Here is a 26,976-nt window from a genome sequence, read left to right on the forward strand (position 1 = left end):
GTCCCTACTTCGGGTAGCATCAGGGATGTGTAGATATCGATCACATCACTGTCTGTATTTCCTGCCGCTCCTTCACCAGGGCTGAGCACTCTTTTGACTCCGATAACATTCCTCAGAGCAATCCAAGATGTCTCTTCCTGAACAAAGTTACTTTTCTAAACCAACCAATATACTTTCATTCTCTCTGCTGCAGCTAGTTTCCCTTTCACTTTGGTGGTGCCAGAGTTAAAACTTAATGACTCCACTATGAAATGCTGTTTCTTTTTCACTTGCCACTACTCAGGCTTTCTGTGATGTTTTCCTACCAAATTTCTGAAGTTCTGTCATATTGAAGGTTCAGTATTAATGGTTTGAATTCTTCTTCCATAATTTTAGCACAGACTCACAATTTCTCCTTTTAAGCAATCTTGTCTGAATCTAGGCTTCAGTTATCCCCTTGTCTTAAGCTCCTGATGCTTGAAAAAAAGACAAAGGTATAATCACCTTCCATTGTTCATACTTCCATGAGCCAGCAGTTTATAATAGATGAGAATTTTTCTGCAAATATGAAATTGCGTGTAAAATAATTAAATCAACTTCTTGAAACTGTAGTTCAGACACAAAAAAGCCAACATAATCCTGGTTTGAATTCCATGTAAAAATATATGAAGTATTAGAGCCCTGTAGGAGGCCTTGGTGACCTAGATGAAATGGTCTACAATTTGTCCATCCATATTTGAGAAATAGGAACCAACCTTGAATGGGTGTAAGAAAAGACCACTAGCTTAATCAGGGATATGAAGAACGTGCCACTCAAGAGAACACTGAAAGCTTTTCGCTTATTGAGCCTGGCAAAATGAAAGTGGAGAGAGGATATGATTACTCCCTGCAAACATATTTGAGGAGGAAAGGGAGGGGGGAAATTTATTTCAACTAGCGTTGGAATATCTGAGGATGAAACGGGAGTATCTCCAAACATGAGAGCAGTGAGGTTCTGAAATACCCTTCCAGAAGGGTAGGTCTGTGGCTCTGCTGACTGAAAAGCTGCTTATATGAATCTGGTTGCAGGGAGTTGTTGTGTTACATCATGCAGCCTGAAGTGTCTATCTTCAACACAGTTTCTCAGTTTTGTGAAAGCTGCAAAGTTAAGGGAAAGAGTTGTACCTTTTCTGGCCTGCAGATCTGCAGACATTTACTAGGGATACTGCAACAGCTGCGTGACTACGAACTGCACCTTAGCTATTGCTGTTAGCTTTAGCTCTAGAAATCTGCTATTTTTAAGCAAACTTGATTCTACAAAGTTTGGGACTGGAAGGCCTTCAATACCAGGATTTATAGGTCATGCTCTATGTTAGTTCTAACAGTGAGCAGTGATGAACCAAATCACACTGCAAAGAACTACCTTTAGACCAGTACAGCCAGTGTCCAACAGTCATTTGCAAGGAAGCTAAGTTCTGTGTCTTAAATAGCATTTAGAGCCAAGCTGCTAATCCCAATAGTTATAGTGTTGTTATAACTAGTTCTGTTCTGTTCTGTGTTGGATGTCTTGCTTCTTTGGGTAGTACTAACACAATGCTTTTTTCTTGCACTCTTTCTATTAGGAAATAAAATCCAATCCATGTGTCCTCATTCTTATAAAAAGCATACATAAAAAATAAAAATATGAATTGTCTCTAAATCCTTGTGCTCAGACCTAATGTTTCCCAGGCTATGTTACAAACATAGACAGTGCTCTCCAAAACTACTTCAGTAATTAAAAATGTATTCACCCTTTCAGAAAGACAAAGGACTAAAGGGGACCTTCTGAATCATCATGTTTAGTCCCTGGCTATTGTGAACCATTCCATTATATGATCTTCTTCATAAATTCAGCTAGCTCCATTTTAGGACCATTCACTTTATTTCCCCCCTCCACACCACTCCTACAAAGAATTAGATACTGACTCATATGTCCCAGCCAAAATGTATTCATGGGCTTCTTGTGCCAGCATCTTTTGCCAATCTAAACAGTTTGTGTCTCTCCCTGAAACTTATCCTTTGAAATATATGCTATAATCATATCTCCCATCAGCCAGCAGTTTGCCAGGATAGAAACTCTTTTGGGAGTACTTACACTGCAGATTGCAGTATGGTATATATACATCACATGGCAACATTTGACGAGGGCAATCTTCCTGTGACAGCTGACAGCTCTTTGACTAGATTTCTCTTTGCAGTTTCCACATATTTAGTATGCTTACTATGTTGTGCATTAGCATTTTCATAAATTTAAAGATCAGCCAAAGAATAAGAAATTATAATGTAAGCTTAGATATACACAAATGTATAATGCAAATATACATGTATTTTTGTGTGCAAGTATAGTCCACTAACCAATTAAAGGGGCCAAAACAGTGATTTGATTACTACATGTAAGAATATGAACTATTGTAACTAATTTATGTACTGAACCAAGCAAACTTAATTTGGAAGATTAGAAAGTCAGTGTTGAGAAAGTTAACAAACTCAGCTTTTGTGACCGCAGTGCTGAGGAGGTTTTTCCATATTTGCATTTCAAGCCAAGATTCAGTGCTTTCTCTCATGTGGAGTGTTTATTCCTTCTGCATAAGTGTCTACAGTCATGAATCAGCTCTGAGGGACACATTCTTCCCCCGAGTTCTACAGAGGTCTTTACAAATGTGAAAACGCATCATTAAAGAATGTGCATCTGTTTGTACTACTGTAGATAGGAAATGTTCCAAATTAAGCTTTTCCCTCTGCTATTTGAATCACTGGACACATTACCTTTAACATTAGTACAACGTAAGTGACAAAACAAATCTTGTAACACTACCAGAATCACGTCCTCTACCTTTTCAGTGCTTTCAACTCTGAACTCAAATGAGCTTCTTCCACTTCCAATCACAGTTTGCATCCAGCAAAACCTTTCCCTCAAATAAGCTTATTAGGTCAAAAGAAGCACTCCAAGTTCTCCCTAGTCTCTCAGGTCTTGTATCTGTTCCAGAGGCCAGTAGAACCTTAGGAGTTCACCAGAGTTATCAGATTTAAGCCTAGGAGAAGATACAGCTCCTTCCGTTTCTCAGCAGTCTCTCATATTGATTAATGAATTTACTAAGTATTGATTAAAGACAGATGTCCCTCAGCATAAAGAATGACATTAGCTCCCCTCATCCTGAAGGACAATAGTTACACATGTGGGTCGTTAAAGGGGATAAAGTGCAAGTATTGATGCCATGAGAAAAACAAAGTCTTCCATCACCTGTTGCTCAGTTAAGCTCACATTTTAGGTATCAAAGGAAGAAAAGAATAACAGTGTATGAATCATACTTGTTACTCAAGAAAATGAATGGCAGTGTGAAGAAAGGTGGTGCACACAAATCCATCATATTAATAATATCCTCCAGTTTTCCTCTGATGGGTTCAAAGAATTTTGCAGGATTTTCATCACTTAATCTCATACTGATGAATAGTAACTGCAGAAGTGGAACAGTTCAACCATTATGTTGGTGCCTGCTATTACATTGTTCAGAAGAGGAAGTAATCAAAAAGGTCAAAAGCAAAATCCAGTGGCAGTTGTAGGAAGTTATCTAGGTGGTATTTTTCTTTGAAGAAACAACTTCAAAAGAGCAAATGTTATAAAATATGAAGAGAAATTATATGCAATATCCAAAACATGTTCATGTCTTCCTTACCACTTAAAAATTTAGCTTTGCCTCGTCAAAAAGTAGCTGCAAAGAAGTTATTTTCATTAACTTCAGAGTACGTATACATATAATGTATACTTATATATATACACATGGAAACAGATGAGCAAAGACATGTATGATGTACCTAGTCATAGAATCTGTAGCATCTCTGTAGTCAATTACAAGCCCAGTTGTAAACATCATTTTCCTTGGGGAATGTTTCAGTAATTAATGAATGCTGTTGTCATGCAGAGATGGAGCAGAGCATGCTAACATTATGGTTTCCCCAGTGGTATAACCGGGACTGAATGATTCAGACAACTTCCTTTCTACCATGATAGGCAGAGCTGAACTTAAAAATGTGTCAGTGTATATTTATACTCCTTTTCCAAGGGCAGAAGGGCTGTTTAAGTCTTCCACATCTGGCTGCTCTCTCCCACCCTTTTCCTGTGGGAAGTTCTTCTCACATCTTTGGCCACAGAGAAGGGGAAGAATAGCTGTGTGTGGGACTACACAGCAACCCAAAGGTCAGTGGAATCTTCCTGGGAAAGCCGATTAAAAGTATTGCTTTAGTCTGAAAAGTGATTTTGTAAAAAACTTCGTTCAGTTCTCCGAGTGACAGAAACATACTGAATCACAGGAACGGATTTAGGAAAGCTGGAGGTTCTGGTAGGTAGAAGCTCTAGGATACAGTGTAAAACTGCAGAGCTAAAACTAGTACGGATGGTGAAAGTCAATGTAATAGACTGCTAATTAATTAAGACCAATGCCATTGATGTAGCATTGCTTTTGACATTAACACTATCTGACTGAAGTGTGTCGAGCAGCTCATGTTTCTCACATGTGTCTACCCTGCATGATTGGCACGTAGTACGCAAAAGCCTGATCAAACTTCAAGAGATCCAAGTCTGCATGTCAGGAAAAATCTAACAGTGACACAAAGCTCTACATGAATAGTTACCAGAATCAAAGACTTGTTTGTTAAAAGATAACCTGGGTATCTTTACATAGAGGTTTGTTCTCAAGTTCAAACTTTTTTTCAGGAATCCCAGAAGCTCAGTGAGACAGCATCTGCATCTGGTGTCTGAGATTTTTTATAAATGGCAGGCAAGATACTTTCTCCCCCTTGAAACGGAACTCTTCAAGACAGTCTTGAGGACATTAAAGCTGCACAGTCCATGAGCTCTGTTGGTGCTTAGAAAGAAGAAAAGTTTGTGGTTCAGAAGCTATTCTGAGCTTGCAGAACTGATAACGACAACGGTACCCCACAGCGTTACTTTTGCAGGGCCATATTTAGAAGAGTTCCAGTTTAAGCCTTAGCATTTCACTTCTGCTGGAACATGTCATTGTTCCCTTTTTGCTGCTCCCCATACCAGACCAAGCCCCGCTGACAGATGATACTTTTGTGCAGAACTCCATTGAGAATGCATATACACATAAAAGATGCATACAATTTTTGAATTCAACAGGCCCCTCTACACAGATCAGACTGCAAAACTTGCACCTATTTCATGTCTTAGAGAGACCCAAAAATGAAAATCACACCACTATCCTAATTTAAGGGATTACCTCCTCCACTTCTTTCAGACAAATTAAGGTGTCAATCTGATGCACAGCTCATGTGGAAAAGTAGAAGAGATGAAAAGAAGCGAACCTCACAATCCCATAAGGCATATTTCATTCTTTAAATGTGCCAAAACTTGTGTTGCCTGGTTCAGCTTCAGCAAGTCACCTGAAGTATCTTACTGAGGCAACTCATGTGATTCATTATGGCTAATCAAACCTTAAGCACTTAAGCAAATTCTGATCCCTGATGAGAATATACTAAGCCTGTGAACAGCCTCTCTGTACAAGAAACTGTAAAGCAGTAGTTAATATGTAAGCAATTTGCCAATAACTGTAACAAAAAGTATATTTTCTTTGCTGATGAGGCTGGGCAACTTTCTTGGCATAGGTGCCTTCTACTTTTAGAAGTTTCATTGACATGGTCTTTGTTGCTCAACAGCTGAGGCTTGCCATAGGTTGCTAGATGTACTTGGTTACCTCAGCGCTGTTCACTGGAAAACAGAAGATGATTGCAGCTCTCCTGCCACTCCCCATTACACTCCCCTTGGTACACCCCCTTGAAATCTCAAATGGCAGGCCTGCTTTACGCAGCTGAAGATCAAGTCCTGCCAGAATTTTTTTTCCTACTGTTATGGAAAAGCAATAATTCATTTCTGACTTTACATAGCCAAGACCTCTAAAGAAAATAAACCCCCGAACTGTTGGAAAGAATGAAAATTGTCACCAAGTGTTCATGTAAATATACTTTTAAATCTTCATGCCTTTTTTCCCTGCAAATGGGTAATGAATTATTTACAGATACACTGCTTTTCTGTGATTAACTTAAATGTTCTTTTGTTGTTGTTCAGTCTAATAAAATACAGTGGGTTTTATTTATTAACAGAGATTAAAAATACTTGGCTTTTTTTTTTTCCATTGCAAACTTTTTTCCCCTCTGTGTTTGTATTTGAAAAGTTTAAAGGACAATCTGTCCTGCATAATAAAAGCCCTTATTTATCTAGTGGGTAAATGTATTCCAGGCAGCCGAAACGTGAAGCTTCTGTTCTGCCAAGTAATTCTGTCATGACCTGATGGGTATTAACCTGTTTGCAAGGAAGAACGCTTTCATTTTTATGGCATTTGCATTCCTCACTGAATCACTGACTATGAATAACATTGCCTTGAACTAGGCGGAGAAGGTTCTAGCCTCCTCCCCCAAAATTGCCAGCCAGCACAGCTCAGTAGGACATTAAAGGCACCACTAAGTACTTTCAGATAAAATTTCCCTGAAAACTTTATTAAAAGAATTAATGTACCTACCCCCATAGCTAAGTACCCATAAAAGAACTTTATGAGGTGTGATACCTTCGTTAGGAATATTGGGTCGGTTAGAGAAATTTTTTTTTCCATTTCTTTTTCCTCTTTGCCACCCTGCCTCTCTGCTTTTTTTGAGCCTTTTTGTGTAATGTATTAATGACTTATAAGTCTGGGCTAATATCCTATATTCGACTACACACATTGGTCACAATCAGCATTGTGAGCTGGATCTAAATGCATGTCAGACTCCAAACATCGGGATAGTTGTTTAAAAGTCATCAGGTTTTTCAGTGTTAAATTTTATGTCAATTTAACTTCAGAACCTTGTTTTCTGAGCCTCACTTAGATCAAGATAAGTTTTCCAGGTTTTTCTTTAAAATGCAAGAGGAGATTTGATCCCAAACTTAGACTCAAGGTGTTGCAGAAATCATTTTAATACTTACGATGAGACTGTAGAAATGTAGAGGCATCGGTACTACCTGTTAATATGGCACAACTCTCAAAATCTCAGAAAAATCTACAGAGCAGTCTGAAATTCAGAGGAAAATAGATAGATATCTCTATACATACTGCCTCTACTATATGATGGATTTCTCCTCCAGGTTCATTTCTTGTACCACCATGGACATAGGTGATCACCCTATTCATTCTCACTGTCTGGCCATTATGTTTTCATACTTCTATCTAGGTATTTGATTTGATGAAAACCATTTAATAGCAGACTGACCCACTAAGTCTGAAAACTAGGAAAATAGGGCTACTTTATGTGTTTAAATGGAAAATTACACGTTTAAACTTCAAGACTTTGTTTACTACATGTATTCAATAAGTATGTTAATATTTACCTCTTCAACATTTCATCCTGTCAATACATCCCACAGGACTACCAATATTCAGAATAGAAACAATTCAAAAAAACAAGGTGAAAATTTTATGTTAATGGGGGAAAAGACTGTAATTTACTATTTACACAGTAAGAACCCAGTCTTACACTTCTATTACATCACTTACATAGAAGATTAAAGAGTGCAGGGAAAAAAGAGCATAAGCCATCATTTTTTTACCTCTGTTTTGTACACGTCATAAAACAGTCATTGCTATTATCAGCTAAAGAATGGGGTGGGAAATAGTCATTTTGTATTTGTGCAGTAACAGCACATACAGTGCAACAATAATAAGCAGGGCAACTGGAAACTTCACAAAACTAACTTTGTATCACAGATTTGGCGAGACTAACTTATTCTGTTGTGCTTAATTATTTTAGCATCTGATTTCTGACATGTAATGTAGTATAATCATGTAGAGGACTTAGTTCAACTCTCATATTTACAAATCCTGTTACTCTGAAAGTACCCTTCAATAGTATTCAGATGATTTTATGCATCACACACATCATTTATTAATACAGATTACAGCATTTAGTCAAAATTGTTGCCCTGCACACATGGCAAGGGCAAGAGCAAATAACTTTCTGATTGTCAGTGTTTTGATTGAATAGGCTTCCCATTAGTAACATAATTTCTCTGAATAATTGATGTGCATCATGAAAAAAATCTTTGCTGTACTGCTTACATTAATGATGTAGCTCTTTCTTAACAGGCTGATGACACCCCCTACAATACCTGAAATGTCCAGAAAAGGAAAGATGAGAATTTCTACCGAGAATTTAAAAGTAAAAGTAGTATCACCACATGTGAACACAAGTGTTTAAAAGAATGGTCCATGATTCATTTTTCTGCAGGTAAACAGAGAATTGTTCATTCTTCTGAGCTGTTAAGTCCACTTCTGTAGTGCAAAGTCACTAAGCCAGGGGTCCTCAAACTACAGCCTGCAGGCCTGATAGGGCCCCCCAGGGTCCTCAATCCGGCCCCTGGTATTTAGAGACACACACACACCCCCACTGGGGGCTGGGGAGGGGAAACCAAGCAGCCGCAGATGACTGCCTGCCACTGCATCCGCGTGCCGGCCCCCTGATTAAAAAGTTTGAGGACCCCTGATCTAAGCAGTCACTCCCCAAACATGTTTCTGGTCTTCTTTTGTCACATTAGCACTCTGCATGATCATATGGCATAAGAAACCCACAGCATGAGGGCTGAATCACAGTATCTATAGATTTCAGATAGTTATAGTTCCAGATTTGCAGTTCTGAAAGTTTCCCGGTAGAAGGAGAAGGGCCAAAACCTAGGCAGGTTAGTGATGGAATTTGATCTACATTTGAAAGAAGAGATACAATGTCCTAGTCTCAACAAGGAGAATAAAGGTACTTTCAAGTATTTCCATACGGCATCCCAGGCAGTATCTGAAGTGTAGTGATGGCAGCAGGGATCTCATTCACCTGGACTGCTTGTTGTCTGTTTACCTGTAGTCATGGAGTACAGAGTTCATTGCTAACTCCAAACATGGCCAGGAAGCTTTGGTAAACAAACAAAAAATTCTTGGGCATGTTTGTTGTCAGCACTGAGTTCAATGACTCTGCTAGTTTCTGATCTAGTTGGTTTCAAGTTAGACTGTATGTTTGTGAGCTGCAGTTGCATGTTTGACTGTAGGATACATGCATTCCCGGTGAGGCTGCAAAACTAACAGACTGGAATAACTACTATTTGCTTTAATTATGTGATACATCAGTACATACTAAACATTTGAATCAGAACTGAGACATTTACAAGTGGTCAGCGATAAATTGAAGGCTGACAACCTGAGTTTGAGCCCCCCAAAATGGGAACGGTTCCCAAAGCAGGCACTTTACCATGGCTGCACAGTCAGCACGAAAGGACTTTCCGCTAAAAGAAAGGAAAGCTGTGTCTGTGCAGGACTACCAGACCTCCCAGAAACATGCTTGCTGAGGCTGGTGACATTCTACTGCTTTTTATAAAAGAAGTTATGGATCTGTCAACATTTCACCGCCACCACAGTGACTGATAGAGCAGGGAGACATTTCAATTGTTAAAAGAGCAATGTAGTATAATTAGGGCTAAGATAATATCTGGCCATTTCTCCTGCTTTAGGTAGTAGCATTTCAAAACCCCATTAATATTGGATGTAAATATTTAATTTCACACTTTACAGGCAGTATTGACAGCGGAAGAGACGCACATACACATGACTGCTTCAGCTGGAATCTTCACAGAAGAGAAGTCCCTTGGTCTAATAGTTGAAACCTACATTATTAAGTTTAAATTTTTAACTGTAAGGAACATTGTTATTCATCATGGAAAGAGCTATATTTAAGACAGACAACTCTTTTCCTGAAGAGTAAATGACATTTAGATCCGAAAAATTAATCAGAAGGGAATATATTCAATGTGTAAGTCCTCTACAAAAGAACAATAGAGATCTAGGGGTGCTGAAAATGGTCTAGACCTTCACTGGCTTTGCCTGCATCCTTGACAGAACATGGCATTAGTCTCTTCAAGAAATCATGGATGTGAAGAGAGTAGAAGCACTGTAGGACTGGTATAAAATCTTCATGGAAATATATTAGCGTTATTTTTTGTGAAACATAAGCTAAGTAACTGGCTTGAACGGAGGATAGCTGGTGACGGTATGTAATTACTGGTCTTGTTTAAATATTATCTGAAGCAAATTTGAAGGCCTGTTCATAGAAATTTACATAAGAGTTTACCCCAGTAGTGAAATGTTAGTTATACGGGATTCACCGATAGCACAAGGTTTGGGTATCATGATTAAAAAAATTGTTGGAAAGTTGTGACTGAAGCAAAAGGGTTAAGTTTAAAGATGTCACACAAAAACTTAAAGACAATGAAGACATTTTTTCACAAGTCAGCTGTATTGTTAGTTCTGGTGTTCATGGAACAACCTCAGTTTTCTTAAAGCCTACAGTAGGGATACATGTATATGTATATATAATGTACATATGCGTGTACATATGCACATACACGCCACATATGGTGACAGAGTATCACAGAAAAGAGACTAGCAGATCCACAGCCAAAGTTTTTAAAGGTATTCCCAATGATTTGATGCATTTCAATTACAGTGTTGAAAGGAAAGGGCTTATGTAAGTAGAATATATGCAGGGAGAAAGAGACTATGATCGTAAGATTTATTCTGGCTATTCTTAATGTTAATTATTCTTAGCATTTGCTATTCTTAGCCTAAGACTATTCTTAGCCTTAAAGTGAGTTTTTTAAAGATATCTGGCCCAAGGGAACAATTTGAATTATTTAGGCTGAAGGAGAGGGAGGCACAAAATCTCTCCAACCTGTGGACACATGGAGCTGCCAAGACCCAGGCGTCTCAAACATGACAAGGCTCGTAGGAAGAGGCAGTTTATGAAGCTGATTGACAGCACTGGAATGAAAAGAAGTAGCATGATGCATGTGATGGGCTGGTGCTGTGTCCCATCCTGTGTCACTTTTTGCTGCTCTCAGCCAAATTTTGCCTACGATGTACCCCAAAACCTCGGAAGCGTTGTCTGCTAGGACAGCCACAGCAGCTCTTTCCCCTTCCTTCGCACCTTCCCCCTGGAGCTTTGCCACGACACACGTGGAGCAGCAGCACGTGACGTGCCACCCCACTGCACGCTTCGGAAAGCTGCCCTGGAAAAACACACCCGGCAGGCAGCACAGGGCGGTGCGAAGGCCGCCGGCCCTGGAGCAGCCGTTCCTGTCACCTCACGCGGGGCCGGGGCTGCAGCCACCCACACACTCGCCCGCGTAAAACTGTGTGGGAAATTGTTTCTGAGGGCGGATCGCGACCCCCCCGCAGGTGCTGTTCACATGCAGAGCTGCAAGGCGCTCAGGACGAGACTAGGTTAGAAAATGCCAGTGATTGTCAGTAGTGAGAAACAGGTGAGGCTCGCGGGTGGGGTGTAACGGTCGCTCCTCGACCGTTAGGTGTTAGGGGCTCTGTAACGGCCGGGGGGGGTGTCTGTAACGGCGCTGAGGGTGGCACTAAGCCCCAGTGGCGGAGTTGGGGCTGCCCGGCCTCCCTTCCCCGAGGGACGCGGCGAGTGACACGGCTCGACGCCCCGGGAAAGAGCCCCATCTCCCCGCTGCGCCGCTCAGCCGGGGGTGGCCCGGCTCCGGGGGGGAGGGGAGGGGAGGGGAGGGGAGGGGAGGGGAGGGGAGGGCGGGAAGGGGGTCGGCGCGGCGGGGTGGGGTTTGCCGGCCCCGCACGTGTGGGAAGGCCGGGCACGGGGGCTTCCTGAGGGGAGGAGCGCCCCGGCTGCGCCGCTGAGAGACCCGCCGCTGCCACTGCGCCTCCGCGCACCCCGACCTGGCGCCGCCGCAGGGAGCCGTGCCCGGGCCCCGTAAGTGCCGCCCTTCTCCCGCCTTGCCCCTCCTCGGGACCGGGTGGGCGAGGGGTTGGGGGAAGAGCCGCCGCCGGGACCGCTCGCCTGGCTGGGGCGTGGGAGCGAGGGATCCCGCTCCCTCCGCGTCCGAGCCGGGCGAGGGGTCCCGATGCGCGGTTGGAAGGGGCTCAGCCCCCCGGCTCCGAGGAGCTACTCTTAGTGCCGGGCTGCTTGCGCGGGGAGGGAGGCCGAGGGCTCTTCTGCTGCCTCTTAAGCTGCGCCGCGGGGGAAGCGGCGCCGGCTGTTCCCCGCCGCCATCCCCGCCAGCGCTCGGCTGCCGCGGCCGGGCAGGGGCCGCACGGGGGTGCGGGGCACAAGGCAAGGGGGCACCTGAGGGCTGCGGGCGAGAGGTGCGGGACCGCGTTTGCTGGTCCCGGGGTAGCGGCGGCGGCTGCTGCTGCTGCTGTTGTAAAGGTTTGGAGGCGTGGATGGGTGAAACTGCCCTCCCAGGGTTTCCCACAAGCTCGCTCCGGCACTGACTTCACCTGGAGGTTTTTGCTGAATCGAAGTGCACGGTCGCGCAACCTCCGTTCTTGGGTGCGTTGTGAGAAGCTGGGGAATTCGTGCTTTAGTGGAGAGCATGAAGTGGGTGCAGGTCCCTAACTCTTGTAAAGCAGGTTTAGGAAACCTAAGATTCTTCCCTTCTGCCAACTTGCATGTTTAAATATAGAAATGCGTTTGAAGTGTATGTCATCCAACGGGTAATGCTACTGGCAGCTGGAGGAAGCTAGCCTAATAAAATATTATTTAAAATTAACTTATCTGAAGCTGCAGAACAAAATCTTTCATTTTAAAATATCGATTATCACTTGAGATTTGTGATACCGTTTGGATGATAGAGTTGTGGATCTGATGGAAATCTTGCATCTGGGTGAACTCCACTAATTGCTCTGAACTGAATTAGTTTGGGGGGAGTGGGAGATACCACAGCACTTGGTTCTGGCAGTGAGTGTAGTTTCTGCTGATTGTTGTGCTGGTGCTCAACACATCATTCTAGCAAAAGTAACATACCTGTGTAAGGGATAGAAGTTTCCTGAAGTTTGGCCCAAGCTTTGAAAGGAACTCCTGCAAGCCTGCCTTCTACTTCAAGTATGTTAATACCCAACATGTATTTATTTAAAAGCTTTCAAACACATTTCTCTTTGTATTGTTCCTAATGAAAACCAAAACAAATACGTTGAGGCATTCAGATGTTTCAGAGGTGGGGAATGTAAGACAAGGGATCACAGCATACAGAACTTGTATATATTGAAACAAGCTGATGGTATTTTGTTTATGCTATAAAGACAAAGCAAATTCTATCAAAAGTTCATGTAGACGCTGCAGATTCAATACACAGTGGATCTTGATTAGAATTTGGATTACACAGTGTGGAAAATGTTTTGAGTTCTGGTTTGTGTTACCTAATGGCATTAAAATATTAAGATTGACAGTAAAAATAGGTATAAGGCCTATATGAAAACTGAACATTTTTTCATTGACATCTATAATACAGTATATAGTCAGACAGCAAAAGACATGGTGCCTGCCCTACTCCTATAAGCAGATGTCCATTGCTGCAGTTGATTCCATTTGACCCTATCACTGGCCACACAATGTTTCTAAATCCCTCTGGGTTCTGACATTAGTTGGGGCAGGAATAAAACAACCCCACAGAGACATGAGTAGCCATAATGATACCTTGTGAAAGGTGCAGTGACTCTTTGTATGAATGACATACATTTATAGTTTTTTGTCACGTGTTGTGATGAAAATTATCCATGCATGGAGTGATCTTCTGTCTAACCAATGTTACTAAAAGACAACTTTTGATTCTTCAGACTTAGATGAAGACTGGCATTTTGGGAAGTTTTAGGGCAGTGAAGTTTTGATCCCAGAGTTCGGTATGTTGGCTAGTGTGTGCACACATAAATGATCTGACCAATGTTCTTGACCTCAGTAAAAAAGTGCTTGATAAGATGCATGAATATGTAGCTACTTATAGCTTTGTATATACTTATGGATTAAGTCAAAATCAGTTTCAACTTAATAAATTCATGTGTTTTGTGTATTTTCAACCTGTTTGTATATAATTCTAATTTTTTCTAAGATGAATGTTCTAGTTAACAAGGTACTTAAGGATGGCAGTGAATTTGGAATCAATGTGTTAAGTTATTAATGTTGTTTATTAGCTGCTTTATGGGGATATGTTCTATATGAATATGTTGGCATAATAACTGGCAGTGAGTATAAAGACAGGTGAGATAAAAGGAGAATAATAATTTAAAACTGTTTTAAAACTTTTTTCACTTTTGAAGTGTTTTGGCAACAATGTATTTTGAAGGAAGAGGCTTCTGTTTGTTAATCAGTGGTTGCAGATGGCTGTTACAGTGACTAAAACCAGACAGACCTCCTGGGTAAGTATGTTGGATACAAGAATCCAGTAGCTTAGAATTCCTTTAGGTGGAGGTAATTGCAAAACCCACATGTATCTTAAAGTGAAAAAATGTGAAACTTAAATTTTACAAGTGTAGGGTCCAGAAATGGGACAGATTAACTCTGCAACTGGGGGGGGGGGGGGGGGGAACCAACATACATCAATTTAAGTCAGTGTGGTCTTTAGCTTCCTTGAAAATGCAACAAAACAACAAAACCAAACAAAATTGCTTCTACCTTTCAGCTTGCACGCCCTACAGAGTAACTGAGAAAAGTTGTGACATGCATTCATTGCAAAAACAGAAAGTTGCTGTGAAGATTCAGTTCCTCTGTTTGTGCCATGGCAGATTTTTGTTCATTTTTGCAGTGGACTTTTGTTTAAGACAGAGGCAAGCAAAGGGGGAAGACTGCAAATGATCAAAAAAGAGCTTAAGCTAAATCTCAACAACCTTAAGTTGTCATAGACATTGTAAGATCATAAAGTTCTCTCAGCTTTACTCATATACTTTTTTGATCACCTTCAACTGCATTGGTTCTTATAGGTATTTTGGCATCTGTTGATCGTGATAGAGAGTATCATATGACACACAAAAAAAACCCCAAACCAACACAACAAAGCATAGCTTGCCTGCTGTCCTGTTTTTAACCAGCATTCTCCCCAGCTCATTGGATGACGTACTTCATGGTAGAACCCTTTAAGGAATTTTTTTCTATGTAGACAATATTAGGTAGGGCATTAACATAAAATATAGCATGCATTGTAGGCTACTGGTCCTGTCCTTGACTTATTGTTAACTTTTGACACTAGAATAAGTAATTTTCTGCCATTTCTATTCCCTTGTTCCCTCTGGTACTTCCCAGGCAATTTGTGATCTATTAATACCATATAGACAAAGATGTAGAAAACAGTTTGCAGTGATATTTGTATGCATATTTGTGACTTTAAAGCACAACTTAATGTATTCACATTAGATTTTTACATACTAAGATATTAAAAATTATTTTATATGCTGCTGAAATTATTAAAAAGTATATAAAAATACTTGGAGTCGTGTTTCTGTATCTAAAAGTTTTCATGTATCTGAAAGCAGCTACCTTCATGGCATCTTTGTCATTTATCACACTGCTTTTGATCCCTCAGTGTCACAATACAATTGTGATCCTGTCTTGTTGATTCTTCAACTTTCTGTGCATTGTCCAGTTGGGGTAAGAATCATCCTCATTCCACTGGTTTAGTAGCTAAACAATTTAGTATTGGTAAGTCAAGTGACAGGGCTGTTGGAAGCTTTTGGAGTTGAGCTTTCAGAAAATGACAAACGTGTCCTCCTCCTCTGCTGGGAAAAAGCATTTGTATAAGTGATCTGCCACTGCAAATCCAGTGAGAGTTATAAAGGTTAGTAGTAAAAGTGGCCTCTGGGATTCCTAAGTTTAGTCATTGCTGACAGTCATCCAAGATCTGCAATATTCTCTTGCCTGATGTCAGAATTATAATTTGTCTGAGTGGACATACTCCAAGAGGAAGATCACTTAGAAATGCACTAAATGCAGTCATTGTCTTTGCATGTTCCTGCACAGGATTGCATATCTGTGGAATGAGAGATTTCTGAATGCATGTAGGCTACGGATGGGGAAGTGTGTTCCATGTGCTTGACTGTAGGATGAGCTGTTAGCTCACAACATCTTGTTCTACACAGCTGGAGAAGAAATGCACCATAAACTTGAGTAAAGCATTCTGCATGTGAGGTGGTTGTTTCAGATCTCTTAATGACAAGATGTGATTTACAGCACCTTTGTATGTGGATATCCTTTAGTTCCATCAGTCTCACTTGACCATGAACCCCCACAGAAAGTAGGGTAGACAGGTTGTGACAGTCTAAAAAATTGATGGTCTAATGGCTAGTATTTGGTTTGTGTTTGTTGAATGTAACTAGGGGAGAGGTGCTACTGGAACAGCGTCGTACATCGAGAATTCTCATATCTATGCTTGCTTTATTGTGGCTAATAAGACTGTCCTAGACTGCATAGACTCCCATGTATGTGTGATGGTTGTGTATATACGTACATATATCCCCAATATATGCTACAAAGAGCTAAACATTAAACTAGAGTAGAATATTAGTATGGTTAAACTTAATAACAGAGGCCCTCACAAATAAAGAGTACCTCCATTCACATATCATAAAGTTAACAGAATCCCAAAGAAAGATCTAACCTCTCAAAATGTAGCCCAGAGAAGCAGTGAACTTCTGAATGGTATGGAATAGCAATGGGAAGGACACCACAGCTCTGATGACAGGCAGCTACTGTAATTTGGGTTATGGCTTCTAGAAACAGCATGACATTAGCTAAAACTAGTTTACATAAGATGACTTCTCCAAAACTTGTTTTGGAAGGTTAGAATCTCTTATTGGTGTCTGAATGGCTGCACGCATCTGATAAGTAGAAGTTAACCAGCCACACAGAAAAAAAATATGGAGGTAATGATCCTATATAAACCATCATATTACTGTCATACTTGTTCACAGACTCTGGTTCTTCTTCCATCTCACTCCTTCAATTATTTTTTCCTATCATATCCAGTAGTTTATGTAGGTGACCTGTAAAGACCTCCATGCAGTTGCTAGAGAAGGGTGATGTTTGGTGCCCTCAGTTCCCTATAACTCCTCAGAAATGCAGCAGAGTGCACACAATAGCTGCTGTTTCTGGTAAGTAAGCAGAATGGGCAGACTCAGCATTGGTGATGCAATGTTACACTGTAGTCCCCTGTGTCACTAATGGCAGGGTGGGTTTGCCTCTTTGTGATGGTAACACCAGTTTTAAGAAGTCTTGGGGTGGCTGTTCTCACTAAAGTACCTTATTTCTGAAAATTGTTTTGTCAGATATACTACCAGAAAGGGATAGTACTTGATTAGATTCATCCAATTTTACTAGTTGCTGGAATTTTGACAAGTGTGTCTGCTGTAGAAAGGTGACAAAATTTAGAAAGGTGTCAAATGTCAAAACTCAAATAAATGAACTTTCTTCAAAGATCTTCTGCAGGGAACTTAATTAGGTATCGTTTGTCAGTTGAGGTTGGACTGAAGGAGAAGGAAAACAGCACCAAGTGATTTTGGAACACTTTACTACCCTCTTCTGTGTTTAATATACAGCTTCACTTCACTTCTGCTTTTTGCTTTCCAGAATAAAGTGATTTTTTCTGAGAAATGTATGGAATAAATTGATTTTTGCTCTAAAGGATGTTCTTCATGTGGCACTTTTTTTGGGGAGGGAGTTGGATTCAGTGCAATCTAATACTGATTTCCTTTATTATGAAGACAGTGAGCGATGCAGGTAACCTGTTCTATAGCTGTGTGAATTCATGTAGCTAATACCTGGTTCTTGCCAATTTTGTTTGAGGTTAGTTAGTTCTTTGTCTGGAGTTTGATTGTGAGCTTTTTGACAAGATGGGGAAACGATTGTGTTTATTTTGTTTGTACAGTACCATGTGCATTGTGGTTATGGAATAAATAATAATTGAAATAGAATTTGGAAGGGGTTATTTATTGTCCTCTTCTCAGTTTCCTTAGATTGCAAAACATCTCCATATTAGTTAAGGAAAATGTAACATTTGGATATCGTGAAGATATCTGATTATTCCCATGAGGTCTTAAATTAGTTCCTCTGTATTCACTGGCTATGATTGATTTGATGTAATATGGATTTTATTCTGCCCTTGAATGTTTTTGGACTATCATGCAGTTGAGAGAAAACAATGGGATGTGACTTTCCATAAAATGCTTTCAGCACTGTGGATTAGATGAAAAAGCTTGTGGATATATAGAATTAGCATGAATGTGTGATTCTTTTCAAAGGTACAGGGCTTCAGCGTGCCTTTTAGAAACAGTAGTTTAGATGACTAGGTGGTATTTTTGATCCTTATAATGACAGTCTAACTTGTTTTGAGGTTTGAAGCTAACAGTAAGTATTTGAGTGCAGTCAGTCACAGAATTCAATTGTTCCATTCTGCTGTAAGGATGTGAGGAGAGGGAGAATTTTTACGGGCAGTACTGGAGAACTATGTATCATGAAACGTCAGGTTTGTTGTGTGAAAATTGTAGGCCAGCAAAGATTCTTGCATGTTTTGCAATAACAGGTCCATGATAATTTCTGTGTTCTGCTGTTACTGTTTTTACTCAGCAATATGTTTTTAGAAAATCTGGGTGCATTACACCTATGCACTGCTGACCAAGCTGTGTCCACAGTGTCCTCCTCTGCGTAGGCTTGGGAAGGGGCCCTGGGAGGTTACTGATACGGAGGGCCCATTCTGCACGTGTAATGAGGTCTCGTGTGTGAAGGGGCAAGTCCTGAGCTGGGGGCTTCTTCAGGCCTGTTTGCAGAAGGCATCTCTTACATCTGTGAATTTTTTTTTCCAAAAAAGTTACTTTTTTTTTCAATAGTCATGAGTACGTACTAGGTAAATTGCTATGCTGACAAACTAATAAGAGAAAGATTGCAGTTATCTTGAACTAAATCAATAAGAAGATCCAATATAAAACTGAGTGATAAGAATTACTGAGAAGTACATGGTGCTTGGGTTAGAAATACTATAAAATTTGCAATTATAATATTCACTGTCAGATGGAAAAGTTCAAAGAAGTTGAAATTTGTACTTCTTAAATTACCGTCTGTGAAGAGACTTCAGTCTTGCATCTTACAAGCCTGCTTTGGGGTTTTCACTGTTTTGAGGTGACCTGTGTACATGTCCTTGCCATTCCTCAAAGTGTATCTTATCCTTTCTGTTAGTTTAATTGTGCCCCATTCTGAATTGGCCCACATATTTACTACGAATAAAGATTAAAATATCTTTTCAAGTTACTTCATAAAGTACTTTGACTCCCAAGGAAGCTTCAAAGGTGAGTTGCTGTGCCTACTGTTCTCACAGTGCTCTCTTTCCCATTTCCCAACTTATTATTCAGTACGGTAGAGACGGCTGCACTTCATGTTTACATCAGTTCGCGTGGAATAACTTGATGGTCTGTAGAGATTTGTGCTGATGTAAACAATCTATGCCTACAGCCCCATGCCCTGACCATCCTGGAGCTAAAAACATGTTTGCAAATAGACTTAAAACAATGAAGTATCTTTCCTAAGGTCTGTAACTGCCTTGCCCAGTATTTGTATTTTTCTGCCTTATTGTCTAGAGCCAAATGGATTCTTGTAATTTTTCCATTTATGTGAGAGATCTAAATACCTGACAGAAAGTAAGGTGGACATCCTTGTTGTTTTTCAGTATCCAAATGCCTGAAACCAAATCTGGCACATCTAGTCAGACTCTTCTTTCCACTGAGTGGAATTTAGAGCAATTAATCATACTTAGTTGAGGCAATATGCAGAGCTCCCCATATCGCCAAGGTCTCTGTTTTCCACTCAGGAAAATACATGGTTAGTGCAACACAACATCTAGGAAAAAGCTGAGAGAGGTCATTGTATATGAAGGACTTTTTGGGGCATATGGAGGCTGAATAGTGACAAATTTGTGCCACTTATGTGGCAAAAAAGAATATTATGAGGTTCTCTGTGGTAGCTTGTTTTCTGTAGCAGAGGTGACAGAAGATGAGACGCTGCATAGGTAAGCAATGATGATTCACATGGTGTTTGCCTCTGAAAAGTTTGAACAGGTTTGTTTAAGGCATGTGGTAGGCCCAGATCACTAACAGTTTCACGTTTTCAATCACATTTTGCATAAATTCTTGTGCTGCATAGAACTTATGAACCATATCAGGTCTGCATCATTCTCTAGCTTGCTTGAAAACTAAACTTGCAATTTAAGTAAAACATTCAGTGCTGGCTTATTTACATAGTCTCAGAACATTAGAAAGAAGAGCATACTTTGTGGTCTTTGGTTTTACTCTTGATGACTTGCTAGCAGAAATTTCCTTGACAATAAAATAAATAGGTTAGAACAATCCCACAGTGGACACCAAAGTTATTTAAATTCATACTTCTGCAGGAATGAGTTGTTCATAAATATGTTTTCCCATACGGAAAGTGTTGTGACTTCACAAATAATACGTTCTCTGCTTCTTTCTTGAGTATATTTTATTATCTTTTTAAACTAAAAGCAATAGAGTGTTAGAGTGAGATATTGCTTGCCTGTTTAGCAACAATAATAATTTTATTTTGCTGAAGTGCATGACAGTCACTCAGAGCTTGAGTACATGGATGCTTTAAGCCAAGACCATCAGGAAGACTAACCTGTGATCTTCTACTGCCCTCCCCACAGATACTCCCCAAAATCATACATTTGGACTTTAGAGCTTAGTTTTATTGTAGCTCTGCCAATTATAACATGCTTTTCATATAGGACTCCTACCAGTCTTGCTTTTTGTTAATTTCTCCACCTCTGCTTAATTTTCCCTGCTGTCTTCTGAATGTTCAGTTTGTGAAATTGTATAATCTTTTTGTGGAAATTACATCAACCAACTCTTGCTGAGACTCCATTAGATCTTTAAGACAATTAGAAGAAGTTTTCAGGACTTAAAAAGTAGATGTTCATGTCATTTGGAGAAATCTCATTTGTGCCATGAAAATGCAGCTGTCATCATGGCGATAGAGCCTGATACTGAAAAAAACCCTGTGGCAGCAAGTTACCATTTGCAATGAGGTATTCTGGTGGAATGACTATCTTACAGCAGTGAGGTATTTACTGTCTGATTTTTGTGTGGCAGAGAGAGAAGAAACAGTCTGAGGGGGGGAAAAATCAGCCCTGTAACATAGTTTGCCTAAATGAAGGAAATCTGTTCTAATTGTTTCAGCATTTATTCCTTAGTGGGACACTGCTTCTGGGTATCCAGTCCAGAATTGTTTGCAGTCTCCCATGCAATGTCCTACTATTAGAAATATTTTATTAGACCATTTCAATTTATTACATGCATGTGCCTTATTCTGAGGCAATTAGTTTCAACATCAGACTTAATAACCCCATTTTGTATTTCTAATTGTCCCAGATATAAACTTTTATAAACCTTCCTGCAATTTTGTAGTACTCTGTAAAGCCTTCTATGGTGTTTAATTGCCTATATACTCCACTTCATTAGTTGTCTAAGCAAATAATTTTGGATTTGTATTAAATAAGAGGGTTTTTTTTTTTCTGTTTGACTGTTTTTCTGTCCTATGTGGTAACAGATGGGTGGCACTTAGTTCAATGAACCAAATGCAAAAAGAGCAAAATTTGCAGTAAAATACTGTTGACGTTGCATTTTCATGCACACACAATAAATTAAGTCAGCTTTCTGATTATGTAAAGTGAATGTTTACACTATTTCATTGTAACTAATTAAAATGTATCCACTATGCTCTGTGAAACAAGCAGCTTTCCCAGTCTGGATGTGTTCATAGGTACAGCTTGTGCATTTCTTACTGAAGCCATGTCAGCAGAAGCAGCTCTGGTGCTCCAGGCTGCTATCTCTTGTTCCTGCTTCGGTAACCATCCCTCTGTGCCTGCACAGCTGTTTGTAGTACTGCGCAATGAACTGGATTAGGAAATGAATTCATTTGTTTCCTTGGGATACTTTTGATTAAAGATCAGTTCCCTGTTCCCGTTTATCACACGGCCACACACATGGCCATACAGCCACAACTAAGGGATGGACCCAGAGGAGAGAATAGACTAAGCAGTATGAGTTACTTAAATTGTACCACCTTTGGAAGAAACTATTGAATATGCTCCACAGTAATTTATTTTATCCTCTCTGATTTTTCTTTCCTTCCTTTTAGAGCGTTTTTTTTTTTTTTCTTTTACTGGACAAAGCATTAGTTGCCAAACTTTGGTCATTGGAGTGTTTTATCCCTCAAACTTCTGAAGTAAGTTTGGGCATTCAGAATCATATTTTTCCTGCAATATAGGAACTCCTGTAGAGTTCAGTTCCACAGTTTCATTTCTTTGGACAGGAGCTAAAGCAAGTAAGAAATTTTTAATCATGAAGATATCACTTACCAAGTGCATTTTTCATTATGTTCTTTTAGATTTGTTCGGTAATTTACTTGTATGTGAAACTGTTTTTTTAATGAAGGATTTTGGATAGTTCCTACTTCACATCTGTTAATCTTTACTATAACCGTAGTTCCATTACTGAATATTTGACCTGATTTTGATGTCTGTTTGGCATTGTAAATATGGAATATTTCCATAGGAACCAGTGAAATTACTGAAGTTATAAGACATCCCTCTTCTCCATCCTGCCCCAACACACTCTCAATTCTCATTTGCATTTATTAGTAGGCTATTATAAGCTATCAGTTTTCTTTAAAATTTTCTTGTGCCTGTTTCTGAAAACATGCAATATTACAGTATATTTGTCCAAACAGCTGTGTGATAATTTGTACAAATTACTCCTGTAGAAGATGGTGAGTGTGATAAGTATCTTCCTTTAATCTACATCAAGGAACAATAAAATCCAGTTATTTTAGTGTGGCTGAAACATAGCTAATAAAAGCCTGGGTTTCAGTGTTCCATATGGTTTCTAAGAATTTGATAACAAACACTGCTGATAGCACACAGTCAAACAGTGAGTTGGTTTAATTGCAAGTGTTTGCAAATGGCAGAAAGGCAGCAGAAACACAGGACTCTGTGAATGGTGCTTATAGTGTTCCCTGGAGGGACAGCTTGGGGTCAGAAGCGGTAGCTGGAAAGAACTGTAAGCAAAGAAGCTCACTCCTACTTTGACTCCCACTACATTCAGGGAAACAGGACTCGAAATGCACGGCAGGGCATGTGAGATACACAGTGTTGAATTTCTCCACCTCACTGGAGGAGATTGCAAACCGTTGAAAACAGATCATCTGAGTCAGAAGAGAAAATTGTAGTAGCTGGCGGAGCATCTGCTTTCTAGGGAGACAAGCTTGCAAGTGCTGTACATAGAATCTTCTTCGATGGTAAGCAAAGCCTGTAAAAAAATTTCCCAAAGGCTGGAGAAAGACCTGGAACAGTGGTATATAGCAGCTTTATTCACAGTGCCACTTCTGTGAAGCAGCATTCTCATCAACAAATAGCATGGCTGCTGGTTTGAAAGTGGAGAACTTTTGCATTTCTCTTAGCAAATTTAGCAAGCGGTATTTCAGGAACAATAAAAAAACCTCCACAAAACTAAACTTGGGAAATAAATCTGTGAATTGGATAGGATATAGAAATTGTGTGCTTGAATATAGAACTGAGTCAGCCAGGGAACTTGCATAATGTTGAATGTTTTACCACAGCTTTCTACTCCAGAGGGCTGGAAGGGGAAAGGTTGGATTGCTCCATCAGAAGTACAGCAGTCCTTGACATTAGCATTTTTTATGACTGATACAGTTCTGCTGAAATTTATTTGGCTTGGTTCAGTATTTCTGGTAAATTGGGTAAATTACTGGGCAAACCAGAAAGATAACTTTTTGAGCATGGACTCTGAGGTAGGAGCCGTTACAAGAAACATGTTTTCTTGTCTGAAGAGGCAAAGCTTGATATTGATTGTATTAGTCTTTGAGAAATGGAATCCCACTCAAGGTTGCAAAATGTGAAGCAGTATATACCATGCATTCAAACTAATGTTTCAGAAGATGATCCCACACCATGCTGCACCAGTGAGGAGCAGCTGACCATCCTAAGCAGTGAAGAATGGAAATCACAAAAATGTTGCTCCCATCCTGTGTGGGTGGTTTTGCTGGCCTTTGATAGCGATTTGACCATTTAGAGAGGTCCTTTTCATTTCTTGTATGTATCATTGAAGATCTATATCAAGAAAGTATATCTGAACCTTCCAGCCGCTTCTGGAATCTTGCTTACTAGTTAAATAATACGGCAGCATTGTGTTGTGTTATAGACTGGGAATTTAGCAATGTAATGTTGGAGAATTTTACTAATAAAAGAGATCCTGGCTGATACAGAGGATTGGGTTTGTTGGTTTTTTTTGTAGTGAATCTTAAGCTGGCAAGCAAGTCGGGATCCAAAGAACAACCGAAGGGCCATTTTTGTATAAGGATGAGTGTGTGACTGGTTTATGTGTGACTTCAGGCTTGTACAGTATACCAGCTTGGTTTTGGATGATAGGAAGCAGATACTGCCTGGATGCCTGCCGCAGCCTGTTTGCTATACTGTGACATATACTATGTACAAGAAGGCATATACTAAGCCCTTTGAACTAGATGGACAGTTACCAAGATGAAATTTGTATCAAAAGGGAAGTGGGAGAAGTCTAGTTAGTACTGATTTAGATAGATGAGCCCTCAAATTCAGCAGTGCCTCCTACCTGAATTCCAAGTTCATGTATTAAAACCATCTCAGCACATGGTGGGGATAAGCTTTCATAAGGGTCTTCTCCAGAAGCTGAGAACACAGCTGTGGAAACGGGAGACTGAAATGAGTTGATAAACTCCTCCTATATACAAATGCAGCTTCTGTAAGTTGCTGTCCTTGTCTTTCTCAACTGTTTCTTTTCTTAGAGTTTGTGCTGAAATAAGAGTGTTGGCACTGAAATAAAGGCATGAGGAAATAGAACTTGGGGAGTATTTTCTTAGAAATAAAGCAGAACTAATAGTGTCTATATAATTTCTGTAGAGGCCTCGTTATACTTTTTGAACTTCAGATCAAGTACCCTGGAGTCAGAGGTTCATTTGGCATTCCCATCAGTGAATGCCACATCAGGGTGCAGGGTGTGGTGTCAGTATTCAGCTCATTACACAGAACTTGGAATGAAGTAAGACTTAAGTAACTTTTGTAACTGGTATTGTCTAAATATCTCTATTTCCACAGTGTCTATCAGTAATGCTCCAAACTGAACAACCAACCTGTCCAAGTTTACTTAAAACAGAGTTGTCTTTTGCAGGCATTTCTGCCAGTGGAGGGATCAGATCTGATGCATTATTATGAGTCATCCACCATCAACACTCCCGCGGTTTGACGTTCTAGACTTTTTTTCTTGCCATTCAGACTGTCATGGCATTTACGGGTTCTTAGCTTGCCTGACCGTTCTGCATTGCTTGAAAATCGACATGTCCTAACTCTGAGTTACGGTTGCACCAAAAAGGAGTTATATTTTAAGTCTGTCGTTTCACAAATGTTGCAGCTGGCATGACAACCAAAAGAAGCAATGCCCCTTGCCTACAGCAGTTTATCCTTCTGCATACGTACCCTGCAGTAATGCTGGTACAAGAACTGGTGCAGCTCTGTAGTGTATTGTATCAGGAAACTAACCTGGGTCAAAACTCTTTCTTTGTATGAGGCTCCCTTCCCCAGTTTAATTCACTTTGCAGCTACAGAAATGTTCAAGTTGACCCAAGGGAAGAAAGCAGGAGTAAGCATCCAGTCAGGGTACACCACTTATTCTGGTGGAAATATCAGCTTAAGGTGTTAGCTCAAATTATGCCCTAACCGCTGATGAAGCAGTGACAGCACAGAGCTGAGCTCTCTGGTAAGCACCTTTGCATTCAGGTGGGTTGGCAGACCAGCCTGCAGCCTTCACAGCAGAGGATTCACTGTTACCTGTAAGCAGTGGCAGGGTCTGCTTCAGCAAGTGGTGTAGCTTGGCAGGAATGAAGCTGTAGAGGAAAACTTGTGGTGCTGTGGATCCACTGACTGCACCACTCATGTTTTCGTATGTGTGAGAACTGGGAGGACATCAGCTTACCTTTTGTCTGGCCCCACAGACTGAATTTCCATTACCAGTTAGAGTGTATTAGGTGCTGTTCTGGAGCAGGTATTCAAATTTCTTTCATCCAAAAGGATGGTTCAGGATTGCTCCATGGAATGAACCAAAGCACAGTGAATGGTGAAAATGACTGGGAGAGTAGCTTTGATAATATGCATCTGAGCTAAACAAAAATGCCAATGCAAACATACTCAGGGTGACTTGACTCTGCCTGTACACGCTGCAGTCAGGTCATTACGCTGACAGTGGCACTGATGTGAATGAAACTTGTTGTACATGACTCTCTCGTTCTTTCAGATTCCATTTCAAAACTTTTTGTGGTGACAGTTTTACAACTAGCCCTGCATCAAGCATGTCCCACTGTCACTCTCCAAAGCTCTGAGACTGATGCAGTCACTCTGTGTTGGTGGTGACAGTCAGGGAGAAATAAAAAATTCTAGCACCATTTAATTACCTGTCTCTATCTACCTTGGTAGTAGTTCATGAACATTGATCTAAGTATGGTACCATGAAGTCTAAGTCAAATAAGCCTTCTACTGGACTGTTCTTGGTGTGCACATCTGCTATCGTGAAATTAAGTATCCAAAGAGAGGAAGCTCTTATCCCAGACTGACTGTGGATCTTCAGCTGATGGAACTTTGCCAAAAAGAGGGAAGTGTAAAGAAAGTGCTTGAAAAAGTTGCATTTGCTGTGTAATGGAAAATATTGAATCTGCACAACTTAAGAAGCACCAAAGAAAGAAACCTGGGTGTAAAAATTTAGGCAGGAAATCTGCTTCCTTTTGATGCCAGTTGTGTAAATAGGTAACTATTGAAAAAGTAATTCTGCAGGAAGCATCCAGCCAAGCTTGGATTGCGAGGTGAAAAAAACTAATTGCTGGCCTGAATCAACTTATCTTTTTCTGAAAGATGAACTTCACGCACTGTTTCCATTCTTGTTTGAAGGTATTAGCAGCAATAGCAACACTGGAACTTCTTGTTTTGACAGTCAGGAAAATTGATTGCACGTCAGTAGGAAGGTGGATGAACCCACCACGCCATGCACGCACTTTAGGTTGTTT

General features: G+C 40.3%; 1 protein-coding gene across 4 annotated transcripts in view; it reads left to right on the forward strand.

Annotated features, from left to right (window-relative positions):
- Positions 1-11,118: 11,118 nt before the first annotated feature.
- Positions 11,119-26,976, forward strand: part of SLC7A2 (solute carrier family 7 member 2) — a 58,793-nt gene continuing 42,935 nt past the window's right edge. Inside the window, exons 1-2 of one of the 4 annotated variants that reach the window (XM_055795287.1) lie at positions 11,702-11,799; positions 14,139-14,237. In XM_055795287.1, the coding sequence (XP_055651262.1) occupies positions 14,199-14,237 (39 nt within the window). In that variant the 5' untranslated portion in view covers positions 11,702-11,799; positions 14,139-14,198. Of the gene's footprint in view, positions 11,339-11,689; positions 11,800-14,138; positions 14,238-26,976 lie in introns of those variants that run through there. The other 3 variants (XM_055795288.1, XM_027789969.2, XM_055795290.1) reach the window with 3 other exon arrangements.

This window comes from Falco peregrinus, chromosome 2, assembly GCF_023634155.1.
Source record: "Falco peregrinus isolate bFalPer1 chromosome 2, bFalPer1.pri, whole genome shotgun sequence".
Lineage (NCBI taxonomy): Eukaryota > Metazoa > Chordata > Aves > Falconiformes > Falconidae > Falco > Falco peregrinus.